Source organism: Lissotriton helveticus, chromosome 9, assembly GCF_964261635.1.
Source record: "Lissotriton helveticus chromosome 9, aLisHel1.1, whole genome shotgun sequence".
In the NCBI taxonomy this organism is placed as follows: Eukaryota; Metazoa; Chordata; class Amphibia; order Caudata; family Salamandridae; genus Lissotriton; species Lissotriton helveticus.
Window position 1 is genome coordinate 825623442 of NC_136070.1, and position 22355 is coordinate 825645796.

A 22355-nucleotide genomic window follows, 5' to 3' on the forward strand; every position below is an offset into this window, starting at 1 on the left:
GTAAGAGACCTTTTTTGTACAATTTCAATGTAAATGTGTTTTTTGCAAAGTGTGTAATAATACCAATATATTTGGTTTCTGTTTTTTGTGTGTCTAAAAAATGTTTTGCTTTTGTGCTTGATGTGTATTTTGTTTTCTGTAGATTTTTTTCTTCTTCTTTCTAGTGGGATATCGTTGACTATTTGCTGTGTCTTTGCAGAGTAGGTGCTGGTGAGTGTAGCTGTTCCTTGTAAGTGAATTGTATAGTTTTTCAGTATACAGATCTTTGTGATAAAGGCACACATTTATTTACTTACTTTGCACAGTGTTGGTTGTTGACTTGTTTGTGCAGTCTCCTTTCTTAGTAAGGATAATGGCTAGCCGCCGGATTACAGCTCAGCAAGTTGTTGGAATGCTTTTTGATTCGTCTTCTGACCATGGTCCAGAGACTGACTAATTCTGAGGCAGAGGTGGGAGGGGAAGATTTAGGAAGTGAGTTTTCTCTCCACATGGCATCATCTGAGGATGAAGATCCTCTGAGTGCTGATGAAGCTACTTTTGGTGTGGATGAAGTGCCTGTGTTAGAGGCGGACATTGCTGTGCCGATAGTGCGGCAAGAGGCATCTGGGCTGCAGCCTGGGGCTTCTAGACTTCCCGTTGGTATAGTGAAACAAGAGGCATCAGGGCTGCAGCCTGGGGCTGCAAGACTTCCCGTTGTTATAGTGAGACAAGAGGCATCTGGGCGTCAGCCTGGGACTGCAAGGCTTCCCATTGAAAGTGCTGACCTCTGGGTTGCCCCAGGCATGGTGCAGCCGGCATTGCCAGACTTTACTGGTGTTCCAGGGTGTAGGGTGAACACTGAAAACTTTTTGCAGATTGATTTTTTTCAGTTGTTTATGGATGATGTGTTTTTGGCAGAGATTGTTGAGCAGACTAATTTTATATGCCGAACAGTTTTTGAGGGAGAACAGTGTATCCTTAAGCCCCACGCTAGAGCTACCCGGTGGACTCCCACAAATCTGGAAGAGATGAAGAAGTTTTTGGGTTTAACTTTTTTGATGGGCTTGCTTAGGAAGCCATAAATGGCTTCATATTGACCTACTAGCCCCTTAATGGCAACTGCTATATTTCCGGCAGTCCGGCAAACATTTTGAGGCAACATCGAGATTGCCTATCAAAAAAAGTTTTGGGCCCTTGCCTGTCGTGTGTACTTGCGCCTCCCACACAAGTGAGGTACCATTTTTATCGGGAGACCTGGGGGAACGCTGTGTGGTAGGAAATTTGTGTGAGCCCGGTGATGCCACATTTCTCACCTAAAAATGTGTGAAAAAACAGATTTTTTCAGCTAAAATTGAGGTTTGCAAGGGATTCTGGGTAAGGGGACGTTGGGGGATCCACGCAAGCCATACCTCCTTGGAAGCCCCCGGGCGCCTACTTTTCAGAAATGTGTGGGTTTGATATGTTTCCCTAGATTCCTGTCGAGCACGCGGCCAAAAACCCAGGTGACCCCCTTGCAAAAGCAGGTGGTTTTGAGATAGGCTATTTTGATGTCACAGCACTTCGTTTTGGGCCCTTGCCTGTCGCGGGTACTTGTGCCCCCCACACAAGTGAGGTACCATTTTTATCGGGAGACCTGGGGGAACGCTGGGTGGTAGGAAATTCTTGTGAGCCCGGTGATGCCATACTTTTCCACACAAAAATGTGTGAAAAAACTGTTTTTTCCAGCTAAAATTGAGGTTTGCATGGGATTCTGGGTAAGGGGACGTTGGGGGATCCACGCAAGACATACCTCCTTGGAAGCCCCCGGGTGTCTACTTTCCAGAAATGTGTGGGTTTGGTAGGTTTCCCTAAGTGCCGGCAGAGCTAGGGTTCAAAAACTACAGCTAGGCACATTTCCAAAAAAGGGTAATTTTTCACTGCAAAATTGAGGTGTGACCACATTGCGATTTGCACCGTTTCCTGTCGGAGTCACTAGGCCGACCCACACAAGTAGGATATCATTTTTCTCAGAAGACTTTGGGGAACGCAGGGTAGAAGGAAATTTTTGGATACATGCAGATTCCAGTACTTTCTACCACAGAAATGTGGAGAAAATTGTTTTTTTTCTGTCAATTGTTTAGGTTTGCAAGGGATTCTGGGTAACAGAACCTAATGGGAGGCAGTCAAGTCACCCCATCCTGGATTTCCCTGGGTATCTAGTTTTAAAAAATGTATAGGTTTGCTAGGTTTCCCTAGGTGCCGGCAGAGTTAGGGTCCAAAAACTACAGCTAGGCACTTTGCCAAAAAAGGATCATTTTTCACTGCGAAATTGAGGTGGGACCATGTTGCGTTTTGCGCCGTTTCCAGTCGAAGGCACTAGGCCGCCCCACACAAGTGAGGTACCATTTTTCTCGGAAGACTTTCGGGAACGCTGGGTGGATGAAAATTTGTGGATACACGCAGATTCTAGAACTTTCCACCACAGAAATGTGGAGGAAATGTGTTTTAATTTTTTTTTTTTTTACGTTTGCAATGGTTTCTGGGTAAAAGAACCTGATGGGAGGCAGTCAAGTCACCCCATCCTGGATTCCCCTGGGTGTTTGATTTTCAAAAATGTATAGGTTTGCTAGGTTTCCCTAGGTGCCGGCAGAGTTAAGGTTAAAAAACTACAGCTAGGCACTTTGCAAAACAAGGGTCATTTTTCACTGCAAAATTGAGGTGCGACCACGTTGCGTTTTGCGACGTTTTCTGTTGCAGGGAGTAGGTCAACCCACACAAGTGGGGTATCATTTTTCTCGGAAGACTTTGGGGAACGCAGGGTGGAAAGAAAATTTGTGGATCCACGCAGATTCTAGAACTTTCCACCACAGAAATGTGGAGGAAATGTGTTTTAAATTTTTTTTTTTTACGTTTGCAATGGTTTCTGGGTAAAAGAACCTGATGGGAGGCAGTCAAGTCACCCCATCCTGGATTTTCCAGGGTGTCTAGTTTTCAAAAATGTATAGGTTTGTTAGGTTTCCCTAGATGCTGGCAGACCTAAGGTGCAAACACTACAGCTTGGCACTTTGCACAACAAGGGTCATTTTTCACTGCGAAATTGAGGTGCGACCACGTTGCGTTTTGAGCCGTTTTCTGTTGCAGGGAGTAGGCCAACCCACACAAGTGAGGTACCATTTTTCTCAGAAGACTTTGAGGAACGGAAGGGGGGTGGAATTTTGTGGATCCACGCAGATTCCAGAACTTTCCACCACAGAAATGTAGGAAATGTGTTTTATTTGACAATTTATTAGGTTTGCAAGGGACTCTGGGTAACAGAACCTGGTGGGAGGCAGTCAAGTCACCCTGTCCTGGATTCCCCAGGGTGTCTAGTTTTCAAAAATGTATAGGTTTGCTAGGTTTACCTAGGTGCCAGTAGAGCTAGGGTGCAAAAACTACAGCTAGGCAATCTGCTAAAAAAGGGTCATTTTTCGCTGCGAGAGTGAGATGTGACCATGTTGCGTTTTGCGCCGTTTCCTCTCGCGGGCACAAGTCCGACCCACACAAGTGAGGTACCGTTTTTATTGGGAGACTTAGGGTAATTTGGATTTGTAAATCAACTGTTATTACCTATTGAGTTTTCATGCATTTCTCCCTTCCAAATGAAAGACATTGTGTAAAAAAGAAGTCATTTTGAAAAATGGCCAATAATTCTCATGCTAGTATGAGTACTCCCAATTTTGAAAATGTGCAAATATGTACTGTTTCTAAACTCTATAATTTGTACCAATTTCAGAAATACATAGGTGTCTTTCATACCGATTTTTCCATGTATACATTTGCCAAGAATAATTGCACTATAACCGGTACATAATAAAATACCATTGCAAGTTGCTGCTCAGTTTCTGACTCTGGGTTCATCGAGTTCTTGATAAGCCTACAAGCCCTATATATCCCCACAACCAGGAAGGTCCAGTGGATGTAACAGTATACTGCTTTCAAAGAGCAGTCGTAATTACAAGAAGTTACAGGTGAAAACGTTGACACAAAAGGCTGGTTTTTTCAACTATTTTTCAATTTTTCCTTAATTTAACTGTTAGTTTCTATAAAGAAACCTTCATTGATGTAGACAAATCACCCTTTTCTGAATTCAGAATTTTGTCTACTTTTCTAAAATGTATAGCTTTCCAGGATCCATTATTGCTTTCATACTCCTTTTTACCATTAACTGGAAGGAGGTTGAAAGCACTAAAAATAGCAAAAATAGGCTATGTCCCAGAAAAATACCGAAACTGTTGGTTCTCTGACAAAAGACTGTCATTCCCTAAAAGCAGGGAAAATGGTGATTTCAGCCCCACAAACCCTTTTTTGATAACATTTGCTAGGAAAAACCCAGAGGCTTTCATTTGCAGCCCATTTTCCCATTTTTCTGAAAAAAAATAATGTTACTGCATTTTGCTTAATTTCTGGGACACCTCCAAGGAAATCCACAAACCCTGGGTATCTTTAGATTCCCCATGATGTTGGAAGAAAAGGGCGCATAATTGGCATGGATACCTTATGTGGTCAAAAAGTTACAGGGGCCTAAGCGTGCAGCGAAGGGGTTAATAAGCTGAAATGTAAACAAAGCACGTGCTTGAACCGCTTTGCTTTCAATAATAATTGTGTTTGCAGCACTTTACCTCCACCTCGTTTTGGCTAACTGATGAAGCTGCGTCAGTGATTGATGCTGCACGCGCAGGCACACCGAGAGCGGGGTTCATGAAAGTCAGAAATGGATTTCACCGCATGCACGCACCGTCATTAAAAAAGCGTGTGTTTTAATTATGAATAGTTAGGGCTGCGAGTGAAGTCAGTCCTGCCGGTGCTGGCACTTTGATTTATGGTTGGTGGTATTCCCAGTACTGGCGGCACTTTCATGTGGAAAGAGTGTTGTTTAGGACTTGACTGAATAAGAAACCCTTTGGTTATTAAGAGTGCGAGTTGCTTTGTGTCATAACTTGCAGACACAGGGCAGGACAAAGCACTGCTTTCGAATAGGTGAGTATCAATAATAAACAATGCTGAGTTATCATTTGGTGCCTTTGGAAATACACTGTTTCTCTTGTGTTTGTGCGCACGTGTGTTGGGAGAGGGGGTGATAACAGTTTTGTTTGCCAGATGTTGGCCTGCTTCTACAAATGCGACCACCAACTACCAACGAAACAGAAGGTGTGTACAACTTGAATACATGTAATGCTAAACAAACCACAGAACTGGGACATACTCGCAAAATAGGGAAATCCAGTAGTGGTGGGTGGAATTTGCGTAGTCGCGCTATGCAGCACTCCGCGAAAGAGTAAAAAATCTATTCGAGCACGCAGAAATTACGCGAACACGCGGAATTTCTTGTTCACAATGCTTTTTTCCTGTTTGCAAAGGTGTTTGCATGCTCGAGGGGAAATATCTCGCGAACACACATTTTGAGAACGCGAACAAGTAAAAAATTCCATGAAGCCGTGGAACATAGACGTTTGGGTTATTACGCAGAACGCAAAATTACCCAAAATCCTTGAACAGAATTTACCGCCCAGGCCTAAAATCCAGTCACAATTCCGGGGTGTCCCTGGCGAGTATGTATGAGGTAAATTACATGTAATAATGGCTGCCAAAAAGTTGAGGTTATGCACGTGTGTCACAGACCAGAACAGCAATAAATTGCTGCGGGTTGAACGCTTGCTGTTGGCATTTGGCTGCAAAGTGCAAACTACATTTTGCAGGTTCGCATCTCAGAAAGGTCACACATTTTATCAGTGCAGATAAAATGAGTATCATCGAGCCAGACATTTTTCACCAGGCCCAATAGACTGGAGCGTTAACGGATGGTATGTTGGTGTCCGCTGCTACCTCGGGCAGCAGTTTCCAGAAGGACCTTAGGTGCCAAATTCATTTTCACACTGGTTATCTAGTATTTATTGATTTTTTTTTCTCCTTTCCTCCAATGCATATTACAGGACAGATTTTGCAACATAAATATCGCTTCCTTGACTATTTTGGGAAAAGTTGCCCTTACCTCAAATATCCTAGGACTGAACTAGGACTATTGTATCAGTTTTCTCTGCATCGCAGACGCTTTGCTGTTCTGCGCGGCCTTAGCGCCATCAGGAGCTCTTTTTTACCTGTCCCCCTCCGCTTCCTGGGGGGAGACTGGAAAGGACATGAACAACCATGACAACGGCTTCAGGTGGTGAAAGGAAGAGCTGACATCTGTACGTGGGATTTCCAACTAAAACAGCCAAAGGGGATAGCCTGTAATGTGCATAATTCGCATAACACAACAATCTTATTTTTAAAAGACACGCTTTTACACTATTTTATTTAAAGACACAAACAGAAGGTTTATATCGCTACGGCCCGCAGGAAAGACTCAGCACATTTGTCACGATTAATGGCAGCCCCCGAGCCCCTATTCAGGTCTCTGTAACTAGACAAGCATTTGCGTAGCCAATAGGTCTCGCCTTTGGGACCTTGCAAGTATTCAGTTATCCAGCACAATATCCTTGGTGTAACAACATCAAGTGTTGTATGGCTAAATCCCAAAGGTGAGAACTATTGGCGATGCCAATGCTTGTTTTTCTGTATTGTTAATGCAGAGACAGAAAGTTAATGGCAAATCTTCATTTGCAACTGGGTGAAGACCCAGCTTCTACCATGTAATGTGATGCTCATATGCTTTCTTTGCCAGCTGCACTCAATGTGGAATGTATTCCCTGAGACACTGCATTACTTAAATCTCTGTAATGTTTTGATATGCTTGAAACTTTAATAAACACATTTAAACATAAAAAGCAGAGTGTGGAAAATGGCTGAGGAACGGAACAGAAGACGGAATGGATAATCTACAGTAGTGGACGAGCGCCAAGTAGCCAGATCTCACTGAAGCCTCTGTGACAAACCATCTCTTTATATCACATAGGCGTCTCGTTCTGCCTGCCATGTAAAAAGAAATGGAATGCGGAGGGGAAAATGGAAAGCCCGATAGGGACGCATCTCAGCACCTGGTTTTAGAACGTAGGACCCAGCCCACTAAAGCCCTGCTTATCCCCGTTGTCTGCAGGTGTAATGTATTTTGGGAAACGTGCAACGAGAAAACTTAAGCTGGCAAAGAAAAGCACAGACGAGACGTCCTACCTGTCTTGTATCAGCGTAGGCAGCCTTCTCGCACACAGCTGCAGAAATTATTTCCATAGTGTGTTGCCACTTCGACCTCCAGTGCCCGAGTGCAGCCCTTAATCGCCGTTCATGTCAGGCAGGCCTTAAAACACTACCAGAGGATACTTCCTCTGTCACACTCTCTCACTGAGCGGCTGCCACACTCGAACCTCTATTCTCGGACGCACTCTGAGAGTGGAGCGGAAGTGCATCGTCCTTCAATCAACTCCAACTAGTGTGGGCGGGCCGACTCCATACACCTGATGATTTGACCCTACCAAAAGGCGAGGGGGGGAGTATAATCGGTTTACAAGTGTAGGAGAGTAGGGTCCGCTTCCTATGGTCATCCCCACTTTTTGCTGTGATTCTCTGGTTTTGCAACTTTAGTGTGACTGTGGGCCTGCTAATCAGAACCACAGCCCAGCTGTTCTCTCTCTAAATTGATACCATGTACTTTAGGTACATACCTGATTGGGTATTGGGTCACCTTTGTGAGCCCCTGTATAGTGTACCATAGGTACCCAGGGCATAGGTGCATCCAAGGCCTACCAGGGGCTGCAGCATGTATTATGCCACCCCTGGCTGGCCATCCAAACTGACACCACAGGCTGATCACTCAGCTTGGGTAAGGTGGTGTAATCACCCCTTACTTAGATATAGTATACCTATATCTACCAATATATATAGACACATATTCACCTATAAGTCACTCCTATGGTAGGCCTCGACCATCCTGTAGGCAGAGTGCTTGGTTTTATGTGAGAGTGTGCCCTAGCATGAGCTGAGCCCCTCTGCAGCTTTCAGAACCATCTCCTTATAGCTGTTCTATGATATAGCCATACCATATACTCTCAAGTGCATTATAATCCTCGCGGTTAATGCTAACTTTGGTTTGGCTTTATCAAAACATGTTGTGTAAGGTGTCAAACACTTTGGAATACTACCCCCTGCCAATTCTGGCGACGGAGTTAGCATTCCACCCTTCTAGAGGGAAAAGACCTGTATGTTACTGCTTTATCCGGTTAAAGTTAAACAGAGCCTCAGCATCACAAAATGGATGCTGCTGCCACAGGCACGAGTCTGACCTCCTGCTGCTGGGGGAAACTCCAGCAAGGGAGGCCTGGACAATAGGTTTCCTGTCGAGGGAGGTGCCAGCACCTCCCCAGAAAGCCTGTAGTGTATTGGGGCAGAGTGGGTTGAATGGAAAGATGCTTTTCCAGACACTGCCTGAGGCACACACGGTGCTCCATGCATAGCCTGGTTCAAACCAGTTGCTGGGGCACTCCAGCCCTACTCTGGCGCGAAACTGGACAAAGGGAAAGGGGTGTAACCACCCCCTTCCCAGGTCCACCCATAGGAGGGACCTAGCCGGTAATACAGCCCATTTTCTTAGTATAAAGATGGGTGCTGTGTCCCCAGGACTTCAGATTATCCTGGAACGAAACTCTGATACGAAACTCTTGGACCTTAGATGTTCTATTCTGACTAGAAGACTGAAGACATCTCCCTTGTGATCAAGGAGTGACCACCCTGTGCAAACAGGCACCACCAGTAACTTGACGGTCTGCCTTGTCGATGCTCCCGATGGAACCTGAAGACTCAGCGACACAGGAACTGGACTTTCAGACTTGTCTGACTCCGACCCATATCCACAACAAAGCTGAGACCCGTGGCAGACATGAGAGACATGGGACCGAACACCCTGGACATCCTGCATTTTGCTAACTGCATCGACTCACGATGTAATTCGCAGTTGTGCATTAGGGTACAAGAAGCCCCAGACCCGAGCGCCATTTGCACTGAAGCTCAGCCCTCCACACTCCACGAGTGCTGCGTGGGGCCCACTCATGCATTTCAGTTCAATGCGTCTTCCTGGTTGCTAGCCTGTTGGTTAGTGAGCCCCCTGAAGGCAAACCTTTAAAACCAACTTGCTTTCATGGTTGCTCCAGGCTTGCTCCAGTTTTCCTGCAAAGGAGAAGCTCCCCACACCTTGCTGGTCTGACCTGAAGCCCATCTTCACTTCCTCCATGGATTGCGTTTTCCAAGGCTTGTTGGGTCTAGTCTGGGTACCGACACCGCAGTCAACTAGATCCTTTGTGGGACAGCTCGAATCCAGCTCCTGGTCATCGTTGACGCCTCCTGGTTCTCGTGGCTGCAGAGACAAGCTGCACCTCTTTACCTGAGATCATCGTGACATTGCCTGGTTCCTTCCTGGTCACTGGCTAGCGACCCAGATTCTGTCCTCTCTGCTTTCTGGTTCTTCAATTCCTCGATCCACCCTTGGATCCACCCGGACACTCTTACTCTGGCCGCCTGCAGCACTTCTTTTGCAGATCTCCATTGAAAGCATCGACGAAACCCGACACCAAAAGGCACCTATGCACCCGGCTTCCCTGGGTGAGGTAACACGAGTACTCCAGTGCTCCCGTGGGTCTTGACTTTCGAAGTGTCCTAGTCTAAAGGGGTTTTGTCGTAGTCCATCCGGAAGTACCCTAAAACAGTAACTTTGTAACTTCTTCGTTCTCCATTATAAGTCAATGGTAACTCGCAACTGTGTTTAGACACTGCAAGCGTCTCCCGTGGGTCTCCTACTTCCTAACCTTTGGTTGTTTAGTGTAGCCCCAGCTATTCCCTAGGCTCTAGGTCTATTCACTGTTCCTGAAGTGGTTCTTATACCGCTTACTTAGTATATGGTTTGTGAGGCCCCTAGGGCATAACTGTATTTGTGCAACTTATCATATGCTAATTAAATAACTTGTGATGTACTTCGATCTCTGACCTCATAAAGAGTGCAGAGGGGTTGTGTTAGAAATAAATACATATATATTTGATATATACCTTGGGTGGTGTCCTTTCATTTGGTATTCAAGGGATTATAATTGGTAAAACAGCTTGCTTTACATGCTCTCTGAAGTCTTAGCCTATGACTGCTGGTCCATGCTACCACTAGGATAGCTTGTCTATAAGGTTGACTTTACAACCACCATCAATAAGGGTTGTTTAGTCTGGTGCAAGCTGCCCACTAGAATAGTGGTCTTCATATGCCAGGCTAACTTCTCACAACAAGCATCCACACTGGCATTGGTGGCTACTTCACTGTATTGAAGGCAAGTTTTGTAGAGAATTTCAGGATCCTCAGACCAGACTGTTCCACGCAGCCAGAAACCCCCGCATGTGTTAGCCTTCCCAGGCCAAACATTCTAGGAACTGAGAGGAAAACAATCCAATCTCTATGACAATGCTTAAAAGTGTATCCAAATGTCAACATTATTAATATGGTATTGCTCCCTCTCTTTCACTCAAGCCTGCCTAGTGTGATCACCTCACCCCATGTCGTCATGGACACCATGGTAACAGTGCTGGGCTTTTCGTGTGACAACCTGAAACTTTCTGGGTGTTGTAGTCTTTGCTTTCTTCCACTGAACTAATTAGAGAGGTCCAAGGAGCCAGAGTATATCAATGCTATGAGACAGAAGCAATTGATGCAAGAGGAGAGACTATTATGGGCTTTCTAGCAGTACCACAGTTGTCCATGATGAATGGACACAGGGCCGGCTCTAGGGAGGTGCGATCCGTGCCATTGCATTGGGCGCTGACCTGGGGTGGGGGGCGTCATTTTTGCAAGGATATTAACATTTTTAAAGCACCTGCTGCTGGGGGTCCTGACCTTCAGCAATTTTCAGGCATCAATTAAAACTTCAAGATAACTCTGGTGATTAATGGTGCTCTTGGAAAGAGACCGGAAGTTTGTCTAGTGGAAGTTTTGACTCTTCCTAAGGTAGCGCAGAGGGTTAAAATGCCTGCTGCTAAGAACGTGTACCATGCAGATCACAAAGTGCATATAACTTAAATAGGTCAGTGGGTTACTGCTTCTGTAAAATAGCTCTTTTTGTTATTTTAAGTTTGTAAGTCAAAATCCAAATATAGAACATTGAGCTATTGTCAACAAAGAGCTGCATGCAAACTGCAAGGTATATGTTAGAGCTATATGTTTTTTACAGTCTTTCATTATTCTAATCTTTCCAAAGGATTTATTTGGGTAGAAAACAATTCTTATTCTTAAAGAGAACCCCTAACTATGGTGTTATGTTTTAAATTCTGAATTTGTGCTTTTCCAGAATAAGGACTCTTAAACTATATTGCCTACCAGTATCAATAACATGTCACTCCTACTCCTCTTCCCAGTCAGCTCTGAGGGAAGCCGGGATTACCGACGGACAGTGCGGTGCTCCTACTACCTGAGCTGTAGCCAGGTGATGTGATGCCTGTCCTCCTACCTAAATAGAAGCAACTTCTATGAGGAGGACTTTCCATGACTTGAACCAGGTGATATGGTTATTAGTTTTAAATTGATTTTCACTTTTTTGCAGTAGCGAGCGGTCCTGACGAAAGCTGTGGAAAATTCCACTAGAGCTGAAACATGTTGACCAATTTCTGAATAAGCAGCTATTTGGTAAACCTGCTTTATTCCATTTTGCACTGGTTTTAACTTTGGAAGCTTGAGAGACACTTAATAAAATATTTCCTCCCCACTCTCCAATTTTATACATGCACTTTTTCTTTCACTCACGCACTGCACATAAACTACCCTATCCAACGGTGCAACCCTTAGTTATGGTACACCATTTCCATTTTTCGCCTTAAAGGTTGGCATTGATCATTGAGCACTCCTATTGATTGCCAACATACTCTCCCTGGTGTAAGGAGAACCCAAATGATGACAAGGGCGGAACAGAACGAGCACTGATGGGTACTTTTCACACTCTGGTGATACCATGTTGTGCTTACAATACACACAGGTATGATTTCTCTTCCTCCTTGTTAGTAGATCACACTATATCAGGCCTTTAAAAGGCATCTTCATAGACCCATAGACATCTACTGTGTTGTTACACTCCTACTCTACACCTTGTAGTCCTGTGTGATGTACATTTCCTATACACTGATTTACACACATATGATTGTCTCTGTGCAATATGTGTGTGATGTAAAGTGTACTGACACCTTACACCGGTATGAGTGGTGCTACAAAACTAAATTAATCTGAGAGACAGTGGTTTTGGAGGCTCGAGGGGCACTGTTAAAGGGGGCTAGTGAAGGAATCCGTGGCTGAGATGGCCATTGGGGGGTGCCAACAAACATTGTCACACAGGGCGCCACCAGTGTTAAAGCCAGCCCTGAATAGACATTTTCTAAGCGATAGTCCAGCTAAATCCAATAGGACAGGGATGAATACTCCTTCAGCAGCCATATTCTCCGGGTGAAAGTAAATCGGTGTGTGGGGTTTCCAGGATCTCAAAATTCTGATGGGGTTGGAAGCTACCAAACTAAACGGAATTAAATAGCTACCTGTAATGAGGGCAGAAGAGTCCAGGATTGTTTACTCAAAACCGTGCCCATATAGTCGAACCTGGTTTAATCTTTAGATGCATGTAGAAATAATTCTTATGTGATAACTTAAGATACTTGGGCCGTAGCAGAGTGGTGTTCAGTCTGGTAATGCATTTGCAGATAGGCACATGAGTTACGAAACCCTTTAAGGGATTAAGGCAAGGCCACCTCATGGTGCCAACCCTGTTTAATTAGTTTATGACTAGTGCCCCTATGTGTCTTCAAATTATATTTACTTTTCCACTTATGATTGTGTCTAAGATATATATACACTATAATATGCAGATAATGCAGTCTTGTTGGATAAAACACAGAATTGTCTCTAGAGGCAATTCACTGTATTATGCAGTTTTATTAAAGTAAATAATTTGGCATTAAAAAACGAAAAATACAAACAAGGTAATTGCTTTTAGAGTAATAAAATCGGTCTCTTTCTGCAGCATGACTCCTTTAATTGCAAGAGGTATCAGAAACTGGCTACTTGGGTATGACTCTCTTAGCAAGAGGCATCCTGATTACATTTCCAGCAACAATATTTCAGAAAACTGTGTGCCTTACAGAGCAGTGGAGTTTTAATTGTCTTTGATGTTTCCACTTTGAGAGAGTTGTAGGCCACAGTAGCAAGGGGAGTGACTCTGTCAATGTTGTTGGTAAAAGTTTTTTTAAAATATTAAATTAAGGTTACAAAAATTATTCAGAGTTGTTGCCAGGAACCCCTTTTTCAGCAATATAGTGATCTTTGCGTGCTCTCTGATAGGTTTAAAGCTGAATCGCATTACATTTCTTATTTCAATACAGAATGTGAATAGGCCCTAATGTGAATCTGTCACATTGTCCACAATGGAGAAGGGAGCTAGTGTTCCAAAACCAAGGGACAAAATTTGAAGCCACTTAGACGAGAATGACAAAAAAACTACCTTGCTCAACCCAGGGATATCATTGTGCAATATGACAAAAATCTTTATTAAAATAATATTGCAAAAATTAGGGGTTCTTTCAGTTACTCGTGACCAACAGGAGCAGGAACTTTTTAACTGTGTACAATAGGCTTGAGGAGAAGGTAGAGATCCAATCCTATATGTTCCCTAATTGGATGCTTGGGGTTAGGATATAAATGCTACCTATGTGCATTGGGCCAAGTTCTACTGTTTAGGCTTTAAGGGGGTTAGAAGATAGCAGATGAAAAAGCAAGCCTCTGTGATTGTGGCCTCTGCTTGAAATTATAATTCACCTCATATGCTCTTTTATTGTCAAAAGTATAGAGATCTCAATTCTGATCACTCAAACCTTTAATTCTAACGCAATAGGTACAATGTGTTGATAATGCGGATGGTCCATAACTAATATAGATATATGTAACATGGTCGTTTGGTCTTTACATAAATGTATTGGGTGTTGACAGGGCAAGAACGTCTGTGCATAATCACAGGGATCAGAAAACCATCTCCTGCAATTTTCCTCTCACACATTTCAAGAATCAGTATTTACTGTGTGGTAATTATTCTGAGAGTTTCACCATACTCTGAATCCAGGCCTTGGTCTTTTGAAATTGAGAGAGAGCCAAAGCAACTATAAGATGTTCATGTAGAATTCTAAAACCTTTATTTCAGTAAATCTCAAAAAGTACTGCGGTATCTCCAGATATGCTCCAGAACAAGCTTTTGTGAGTACAGTTGAGTTTATGATGGCCACGCTGAGTCTCAGACGGTCAGGACCGCCAGACCGTCTCCAACCAAATCTATACAAATTGGTTTCTAGTTCTCTCTTTCTCTCTCTCTTCGCACACATCCTGTGAGCTGACATATTTGTGACCCAGTTTCAGGTGTAAGAAAAATTATTCAGTAAAACACGGCTTCATTCTCTTTATTGGAGCATGGCAAATATCAGCTTTTGTCTCCTACTCAAATGCCAGATGTGTATTTCCTTTTGGATATCTCTACAGTCCATAGCATCTGGCTACAGCATTAGTGGACCATAATGAGCAGCTCTGAAACAGCTAGATAGATCATTTTTGTCCTGAGAGATGGTCTTGTGGCCTACAGCACCAATCTACCACAGCTATGTGGCCAAGGTGATGTGATTCCAGTCTAAGGCATCCACATGGTGCATCCTAAAAACAATAGCATGAAATTACAAAATGTGTGTACCTCAGAGATCGCTCTGCTGCCTGAAGCATTACCCTGCAAGAGGCAAAACCTTTGAGCCTGAGGATGGCTCCACTAGCCAAAGTTTACCCCATGACCTCTGAGTAGCCCCCTGAGGTGTTAGCACAAAGGATAAGCATAACCAGTGAAAGAGTTCTGGACTCTGATGCTTGTAACATGTGTGTGTGCGTACCACGAGATAACCCAGCTCATGGATTCATGTGCCTGTAATATTTTTAGCACAAAGTAGGCAATCCTATTGTTCTATGGCTGAGGACATAAACCTGTACAGTTGGCCACCTGAACTGGCGCACGCTGTATAAGCAGGAATCCCCCTGCAGTAGGGTTCCCAAGTCTAGAACTTTGAATCTCAAATAATGCTGTTGCTGTCCAACGTGAGAGCCTGGCACTTCAGTGTAACACTTGCGCTTTCCTGCACTGTGAAGTGTGTTTGTGCCTGAACAAGGTGTGATCCTGCACAATCAGTGGCAGACCAGCAGCCACTCATGCTTAGTCATGTTTGTTGTGGTAGTCTGATTCTCTAACTCCTAGAAAAAACTGATGTGTTCAGTAGGGATCCTATTTACATCCAGCTGTGAATAAATACATGGTACATGGACAGGCTGCAACAAAAGGAACCAGCATGTTTCGTCTGCGGCTACAGGTGGGACCTTTCCAACACTGAACGTCCATGTTGTGTCTTTTGGGAAGCAGCATATAGACACACAGCTCTCAAAGTTTACAGTCTGCTGGTCACACCCTTTCTGACCAAGGCTCTGTCTTTCTCATGGATTTATGTTCAACATTTCTTATTCTGCCATCCTGAACAGCAGCTCTCGCTTGCACCTGAGGACCATGTTGTTGGGCGGTCACTTTATGAGACCTATGTTTCCAGTTACATAGATCTGTGGTAACCAATCATCTCAGATGTCCAATCCTAGATCTCCAATCTCTTTCAGATGTCACCTCACTCCATCATGGTAGCTATGTTGTCTGGGGTGTGCATTTTCCCTTCAAGAGTTCTCTTAATACCAGGATTCATTGTTGGTGCCTGGCTACTCTGGCACAGGTTTGCTTGGCACCGAAAAGCACGCTTTAGATCCTCCTTCACACTGTCACTGACCAGAATGTACAGGATGGGATCCAGGGCACTATTGAGGCTGGACATGGCAAGTGCTACGGAAAAATAGACATGAACCTTCCGCTCAAAAACACAACTGGCGTCAGGGTCGGCGTAGGAGGAGAACACCGCAGTCCGCAGGAGGAGAAGGAGGTGGTATGGGGCAAAGCACAGCAGAAATATGACAATCACCCCTATGGACAGGTGCTTGACCTTGGCTTTCTTCTCCTGGCTCAAGGAGCTGCTCTGCCTTACCCCCTGAAATATTTTCAGGTAGGAGGTTGCTAGGACTGCCAGGGGCAGTAGGAAGCCAGCAACAAAGCGGAAGTAGTTAAACTTGGCCACGCCCCTCTGCAAGGGGTAAGTGTCATAACAGGAGACGCCATCATGCTCATCCGACCCAACTGTGACACCCAAGTGGAAGGCAAAAACTACGATAGTGACTACGAAGCACGTGGCCCCCGCTGCCCTCCGGCTGCGGAACGCCAGGGAGCGGATGGGATACACCACTGCCAAATATCGGTCCAAGGAAATGCAGCAGAGGAGGCAGACACTGATGTACATGTTGGAGTAGAAAACAAAGGCCACCAGAGCACAGGCTTCATTGCCAAGGTTCCAGACACTTCCACCAAAGACGTAGAGAACCCAGAGTGGGAGGGTTAGGATGTAGAGTAGATCCGATGTGACCAGGGTTAAAAGGTAGATGCCAAGCACATTCTTCTGCTGTCGCACCTGCTGGATTATGGGCCATAGGGTCAACAAGTTGGTCGTCAAGCCGAGCAGGAAGACAGAACTGTAGACAGTCACCACGATTACCCTGCCAGCCCAGAAGTCAATGCCGCAGCGGGGGGAGTCCGTGGAGGGGCAGCAAGTACTGTTGTTCATGGCCTTTCTACTTGGTGATACAGCAAGGTCTCTCCGAAGTCCATCTGACGAGACCCTGACGTGGCTGCAAAAAGAAGAGAAAAAATGGAAAAAATATCATTTTTAGGGAAATACCAAAGCTACCATCCTCCGCGCTGAGAACGGTCTTTCCAATACATTGGATCAATGCAAAATGTACAGGCGACAAAAAGAGAATAACTTTTCATTAATAATTAGCATTTATTTTATTATGTAAATGCATCTAAGTTAAAGTATCACCATTTAATAGCAATTGTATTTGGGTGTAAAATAAACCAGATGAACTGCTTTGAAAAAAACAAAAAAAACTTGGTTTAAATGCATGCATTTTTTTAATCTTTAAGAAACATCACAATTGATCTATGTGTGCGGAGCTTTTTGGGAATTGCTAAAAAGTGTTACCAGTCTCTTTTCATCATAGTCTGCCAAACCTAGGAGAACTGGTTTAATTCGCAGTCTCTATGCCTTTAAAAACCAACATGATGGGTGCAAGTGTTTCTATGCTTGAGGCACAAAATAACATTGGGATGTATTATCAAGAACGGCGTTAAAAATGAATGCCAGTTTGGCGGCAGGAAACTGCCGCTAAAGCGGCGATAATTGTCTTGGTAATATGCCCTTGAGAATTCCAATAGAAGGCTATGTTCTGGAGTGAACATGGGCTTCTATTGGAATTCTCCAGGGCGTATTATCAAGCCCGTTATCGCTGCTTTAGTGGCAGTATTCTGCCGCTAAACCGGCGATAATTTTAACGCCGTTCTTGACAATATGCCCCCTTGTCTCTTGGCGAGAGGTATCTGACGCCAGCTACTCCTTATCTGTTGCACTGGGAACTATCTACCAGGTGTTTCAGTTGATCATCCATTACAAGCAGATGTGCCCCTTTCAACCACAGCAATAATTCTTATACAATCTTTTATAGGGTAAACAACCCACATCTGATTGACGAGATCATGTTTTGATTTACTTTGTAATTCATAGCTCTAAAAACGACATTGACAGCATCTTTTAGTCAAAAATCCGTCTTCATCTTATAGTATCTAAGTACTGTGTACATATCGGTATATAATTGTTGGATGTAGATGAACACATGCAGGTTATTTCTTTAAAAATCCAATTGCCAAGTGTTTCAGTCGAGGAGTGATACCAGAAGACTGTCTGTATTATCCATACTTTTGTGAAAGACAATTTTAATTGGGTTTTCGTATCCAAGACCTGTTGTTTGCAGTTTAAAATAAGTGTTCATGTTTATTTTGTCCACTCACTGGACAAGTAGGCCCAATCCCTGCAGCATGAACCCTTTGGTTGCTAGTTCACAGTAATAAATTATGGATTTGTGAAAGAGGATGGTCTGCAACTAAGGCAAGATTTGTATTAATGTGTCTTTGGGGCATATCAACAAGCTGCAGCGATATTAATCGCTGACCACTTTTAGCGTGACAAATCCTTACGCCGTCTATTGCCGGATTCTATCGCCTGGTCAGCGCACTATTAACAGCGCATCGTCAAGGCGATAGAAATCCGGCGATAAGGGGCAATATCACTGGATTCCCAGAGATAGGGAACAGCGTTAGGGAAGAAATTTGTAAATAGGGAGATGTGGACTCAGGATGATAATCCACCTCCCATTATAGATATGGCATAGTCTGGAAAAAAGCAGGTGTAAGAAAACGGCGAAAAACCTGGTTAGCACAACTTTTTACGTCGCTAGTCAGGTTAACGGTACCCTTGTAAATACGGAGAAGCTGTTTTAGCGAAGATTTTCACAGTATTTCAGACGGGCACGCCTACCTCGCATCTCATTAGTGAGGCGAGGCACAAAGGAAATGGGCGAAGAATCATGGATTCACGCGTTAGCGTGTTTTTGCTAATAGTAAGTTAAAATTATTGCCGCTTTTCATCAGAAAACGGACGCTAAAGCGCCGCTAATTTTAACTCCGGGCCTTGTTGATATGCCCCTAAGTTCTTTAAATTTGCATATATTGTTCATGATGCAAAAGGTTTACTATTAGGGTGAGCGCAGAGCAAGACACGCCATTTGTTCCATCGGGCATTTGGAGGTCGGTTTCGAAAGCCCATGGCTACTCCTGGTGTCTCTGTCACTTTTCCCATCTCCTTGCAGCAATCGTGGGGTGGCTTCAAAAGAGAGAGAAAGAGACTGCGGGGTGAGGGTGCAGAGAGAGAAATGGATCACAGAGGGAGAAGATAGAAAGACAGTATGATAGAAGAGGAAGGAAGCAGGCTGGTCTGAGCATTTTTGCTAGGGCTGCTTTTGGTTCCTCAGTCCAACCTGTAGGAAGGTGGAATCCGACTGCATGGTTACCCCCACTTTTTGCCTGGTGTTTTGTTGGTTTTTGACGTAGTTGGCTGGGATCCTGCTATTCAGGGCCCCAGCCTATCTGCTTTCCTCTCTAAATTCATTGCATGTACATTATTTACACTCCAGATTGGTTACTGGGTTACACTTGTTAGTCCCTAGTATATGGTACCTTAGGTACCAAGGGCATAGGTACCCCAGAGGCCTGCCAGGGGCTGAAGCATGTATTATGCCACCCCTGGGAAGCCTTTGGAAATGGCACCACAGGTCTGCACTTGCAGCCTGGGTAAGGTGGTGTAAGCACCCCTTACATAGATATTAGTATACCTATATCTACCTATATATATATATATAGACACATATAAACCTATAAGTCACTCCTGTGGCAGGTCTTGACAATCCTGAAGGCAGAGTGCTTAGTTTTGTGTGAGAGGGTGCCCTAGCATGAGCTGGGCCGCTCTGCAGCTTTTGTAATCCCTTCCTTATAGCTGTTCTATGATATAGCCATACCATATACTCTTGAGTGCATTATAATCCTCTCAATTAATGCTAACTTTGGAATGGCTTTATCAAAACATGTCGTGTTTGGTGTCAAACACTTTGGAATCCTACCCCCCGCCAGTTCTGGCGGCGGGGGTAGCATTTCACCCTTCTAGAGGGAGAAGACATGTACACACTGATAAACCTGGTAGAAGTTAAACAGAGCCCCAGCATCACAAAATGGATGCTGCTGCCACAGACACGAGTCTGACCTCCTGCTGCTGGACGAAACTCCGGCAGGGGAGGCTTAGACAATAGGTTTCCTGTCCAGGGAGGTACCAGCACCTCCCCAGACAGACTTTAGTGTATTGGGGCAGGGTTGGGTGCATTCAATGATTGCTTTTCAGACACTGCCTGGGGCACACAAGGTGTCCAATGCATTTCCCAGTTCAAACCGGTTGCTGGGGCACTCAGCCCCAGCTCTGGCGTGAAACTGGACAAAGGGGAAGGGGTGTAACCACCCCCTCCCCAGGTCCTCCCATAGGTGCGACCCTAGAGTTAGTCCAACTCCTAAACTTAGTAAAAGTATAGGAACCCAGTCCCTAGGACTTTAGATTACCCTGGATGAAACTCTGAAACATAAATCTCGGACCTTCGACATTCCATATCGACTGGAAGACGGAAGAAATCTCCCTTGGGGTCAAGGAGTGACTCCCCTGTTCAAACAGGCACCAAAGAAGCGTCTTTCCAGTCTGCATTTTCAAGGCTCCCGACGGATCCCGAAGAATCTGTGACACAGGACATGGACTTCCAGACATCTCCGAGGCTGACACGAGTCCCCAGCGAAGCTAAGACCTGTAGCTATCACGAGAGATGTGGGATCGGAACTCCTGGACATCCTGCACATTTGCTAGTGCATTAACTTCCTGAGCTTTCTCGAAGTTGTGCATTGGGCTAGTTGTAGTCCAAGCCCTGAGCACCTTTTGCATTGAAGATTGTGGGCCTACACTCCACGAGTGTTCCGTGGGCCCGCTTTCAGAATTTTCATTTGAGGCTCCTTCGCGGTCCCTAGTCTGTTGGCTAGTGGGTCCCCACAAAGGGCAATCCTTTGTTTCTTGGGCTTTCCTTGTTGCTCCAGATGTGCCCTGACTCCCCTCCAAAGGGTGAGTCCCTCAGACCTTGCTGTTCTGTACCGAAGCCTATCTTGTCATCTTGCGTGGGTTGCTGTTGCCCAGGCTTGTTGGGTTCAATCCTGATACCGATGCTGCAGTACTCAACATCCTTTGTGGGACAGCTCGAATCCAGCTCCTGGTTATCATTAACGCCTCCTGGTCCTCGTAGCTGAAGAGTCAAGCTTCACCTACTTCACTTGAAAGCACCCAACATCGGCTGGCATCTTCTTGTCGCCACCCTGGTCACTGACTAGTGACCCAGACTCTGTCCCCTCTGCTTTCTCTTTAGATCTCCGATCCACCCTTGGATCCATCCGGACACTTTTCTCTTGGTCGTCTGCAGCACTTCTTTGCAGCTTTCCATTGGAAACGACAACGAAACCCGACACGAAAAGACACCTATGCACCTGGCTTCCCTGGGTGAGCTAACATGAGTACTTTGGTGCTCCCGGGGGTCTTGACTCTCGAAGTGTCCAGTACTGCAAGGGTTTTACGGTAGTCCACTCCTAAGTGTCCTTAAACTTTAAAACTGTAAATTTAACTTTCTCCATAGAAGTCATGGTGATTCGCGGCTGTGTTTAGACACTGCACGCGCCCCCCGTGGGTCTCCTGCGTCCCTACCTTGGGTGGTTCCTGGTTGCCCCAGCGGTTCTGCAGGCCCTAGGCCTTGTCTCTATGCTCTGAGCAGTACTTATACCACTTTCCTAGTATATGGTTTGTAAGGCCCCTAGGTAAAAACGTATTCTGTGCTAATTTACTGTGTGCTATTTAAGTTCTTGTATTGTACTTTTGTCTCTAGCCTCATAAAGAGACTAGAGGGGTGTGTTTAGAACAAATACAAATATTTTTTATATATATACCTGGTGTGGTGCTCTTTTCATTTGGTCATTCAAGAGATTATAGACTGGTAAAACAAGCTGCTTTACATTCCTTCAAGACTTAGCCTGAAGGCTGCCCTCCACAGCTGAACAGCAAAACACACAAGATGATGGACGGAATGTTGCACAATGGCAAAACATTCACCCCCAGTCACAGATCTGGGTTTAATCCATCGTTATTTTGCTCACCAAGCCACCCCAGTTCAGACATGGCCATATGTATATCAGTCTTGACCCTGTGCCTCATGGGAACAGTCCAGCCCGAACTGCCAAGCCATGTCTTTCCTGGACCGGAATCAAGCATCCTAGAACCGGTTTCTGGCTATCAGACGTCTCCACAGCTACCACTAGGATAGCTTTCTATAAAGGTTGTCTAAACCTACCATCAATATGGGTCGTTTGGACTGGTGCAAGGTGCCCACTAGAATAGTGGACATTATATGCCAGGCCAACTTCTCACACAGCCCTAGGTGAGCGCCCTAAGGAACTGCAGTGAACTGTGTGCTCAACTTGCGTTACAATTTGTAGTCCAGTATAAAATAAGTGCACAAGGTTTAAAAATGTAATAATTTAAGGTTACTGATAATGCTTCCAGAACACTTCCTCATTATATGTCAATGCATGCCAGACCCTGTAAGGAAGATTGGTGATTGTTTGCTTTCAAAGTAAAATGTACACAAAAATATATGCAATTTGACCAAAAAAAAGTGTTGCTAAACTATCATGCAATTTCAGATATCAAAACATGTTTGCTGTATACCAATTATATATATTTTTTAAACCATTAGAAGAGAAAATCAGCATATAGGCAACAATATGGGCGAC

The 22355-nt window shown here is 44.6% G+C and overlaps 1 protein-coding gene across 1 annotated transcript in view; it reads right to left on the minus strand.

Moving 5' to 3' along the window:
• Positions 1-14365: 14365 nt before the first annotated feature.
• Positions 14366-22355, minus strand: part of LOC144783003 (putative G-protein coupled receptor 132) — a 170941-nt gene continuing 162951 nt past the window's right edge. The window contains exon 3 of the mRNA XM_078662206.1: positions 14366-16729. Coding sequence (XP_078518332.1) covers positions 15628-16729 — 1102 coding nt within the window. The 3' untranslated portion in view covers positions 14366-15627. The remainder of the gene's footprint in view (positions 16730-22355) is intronic.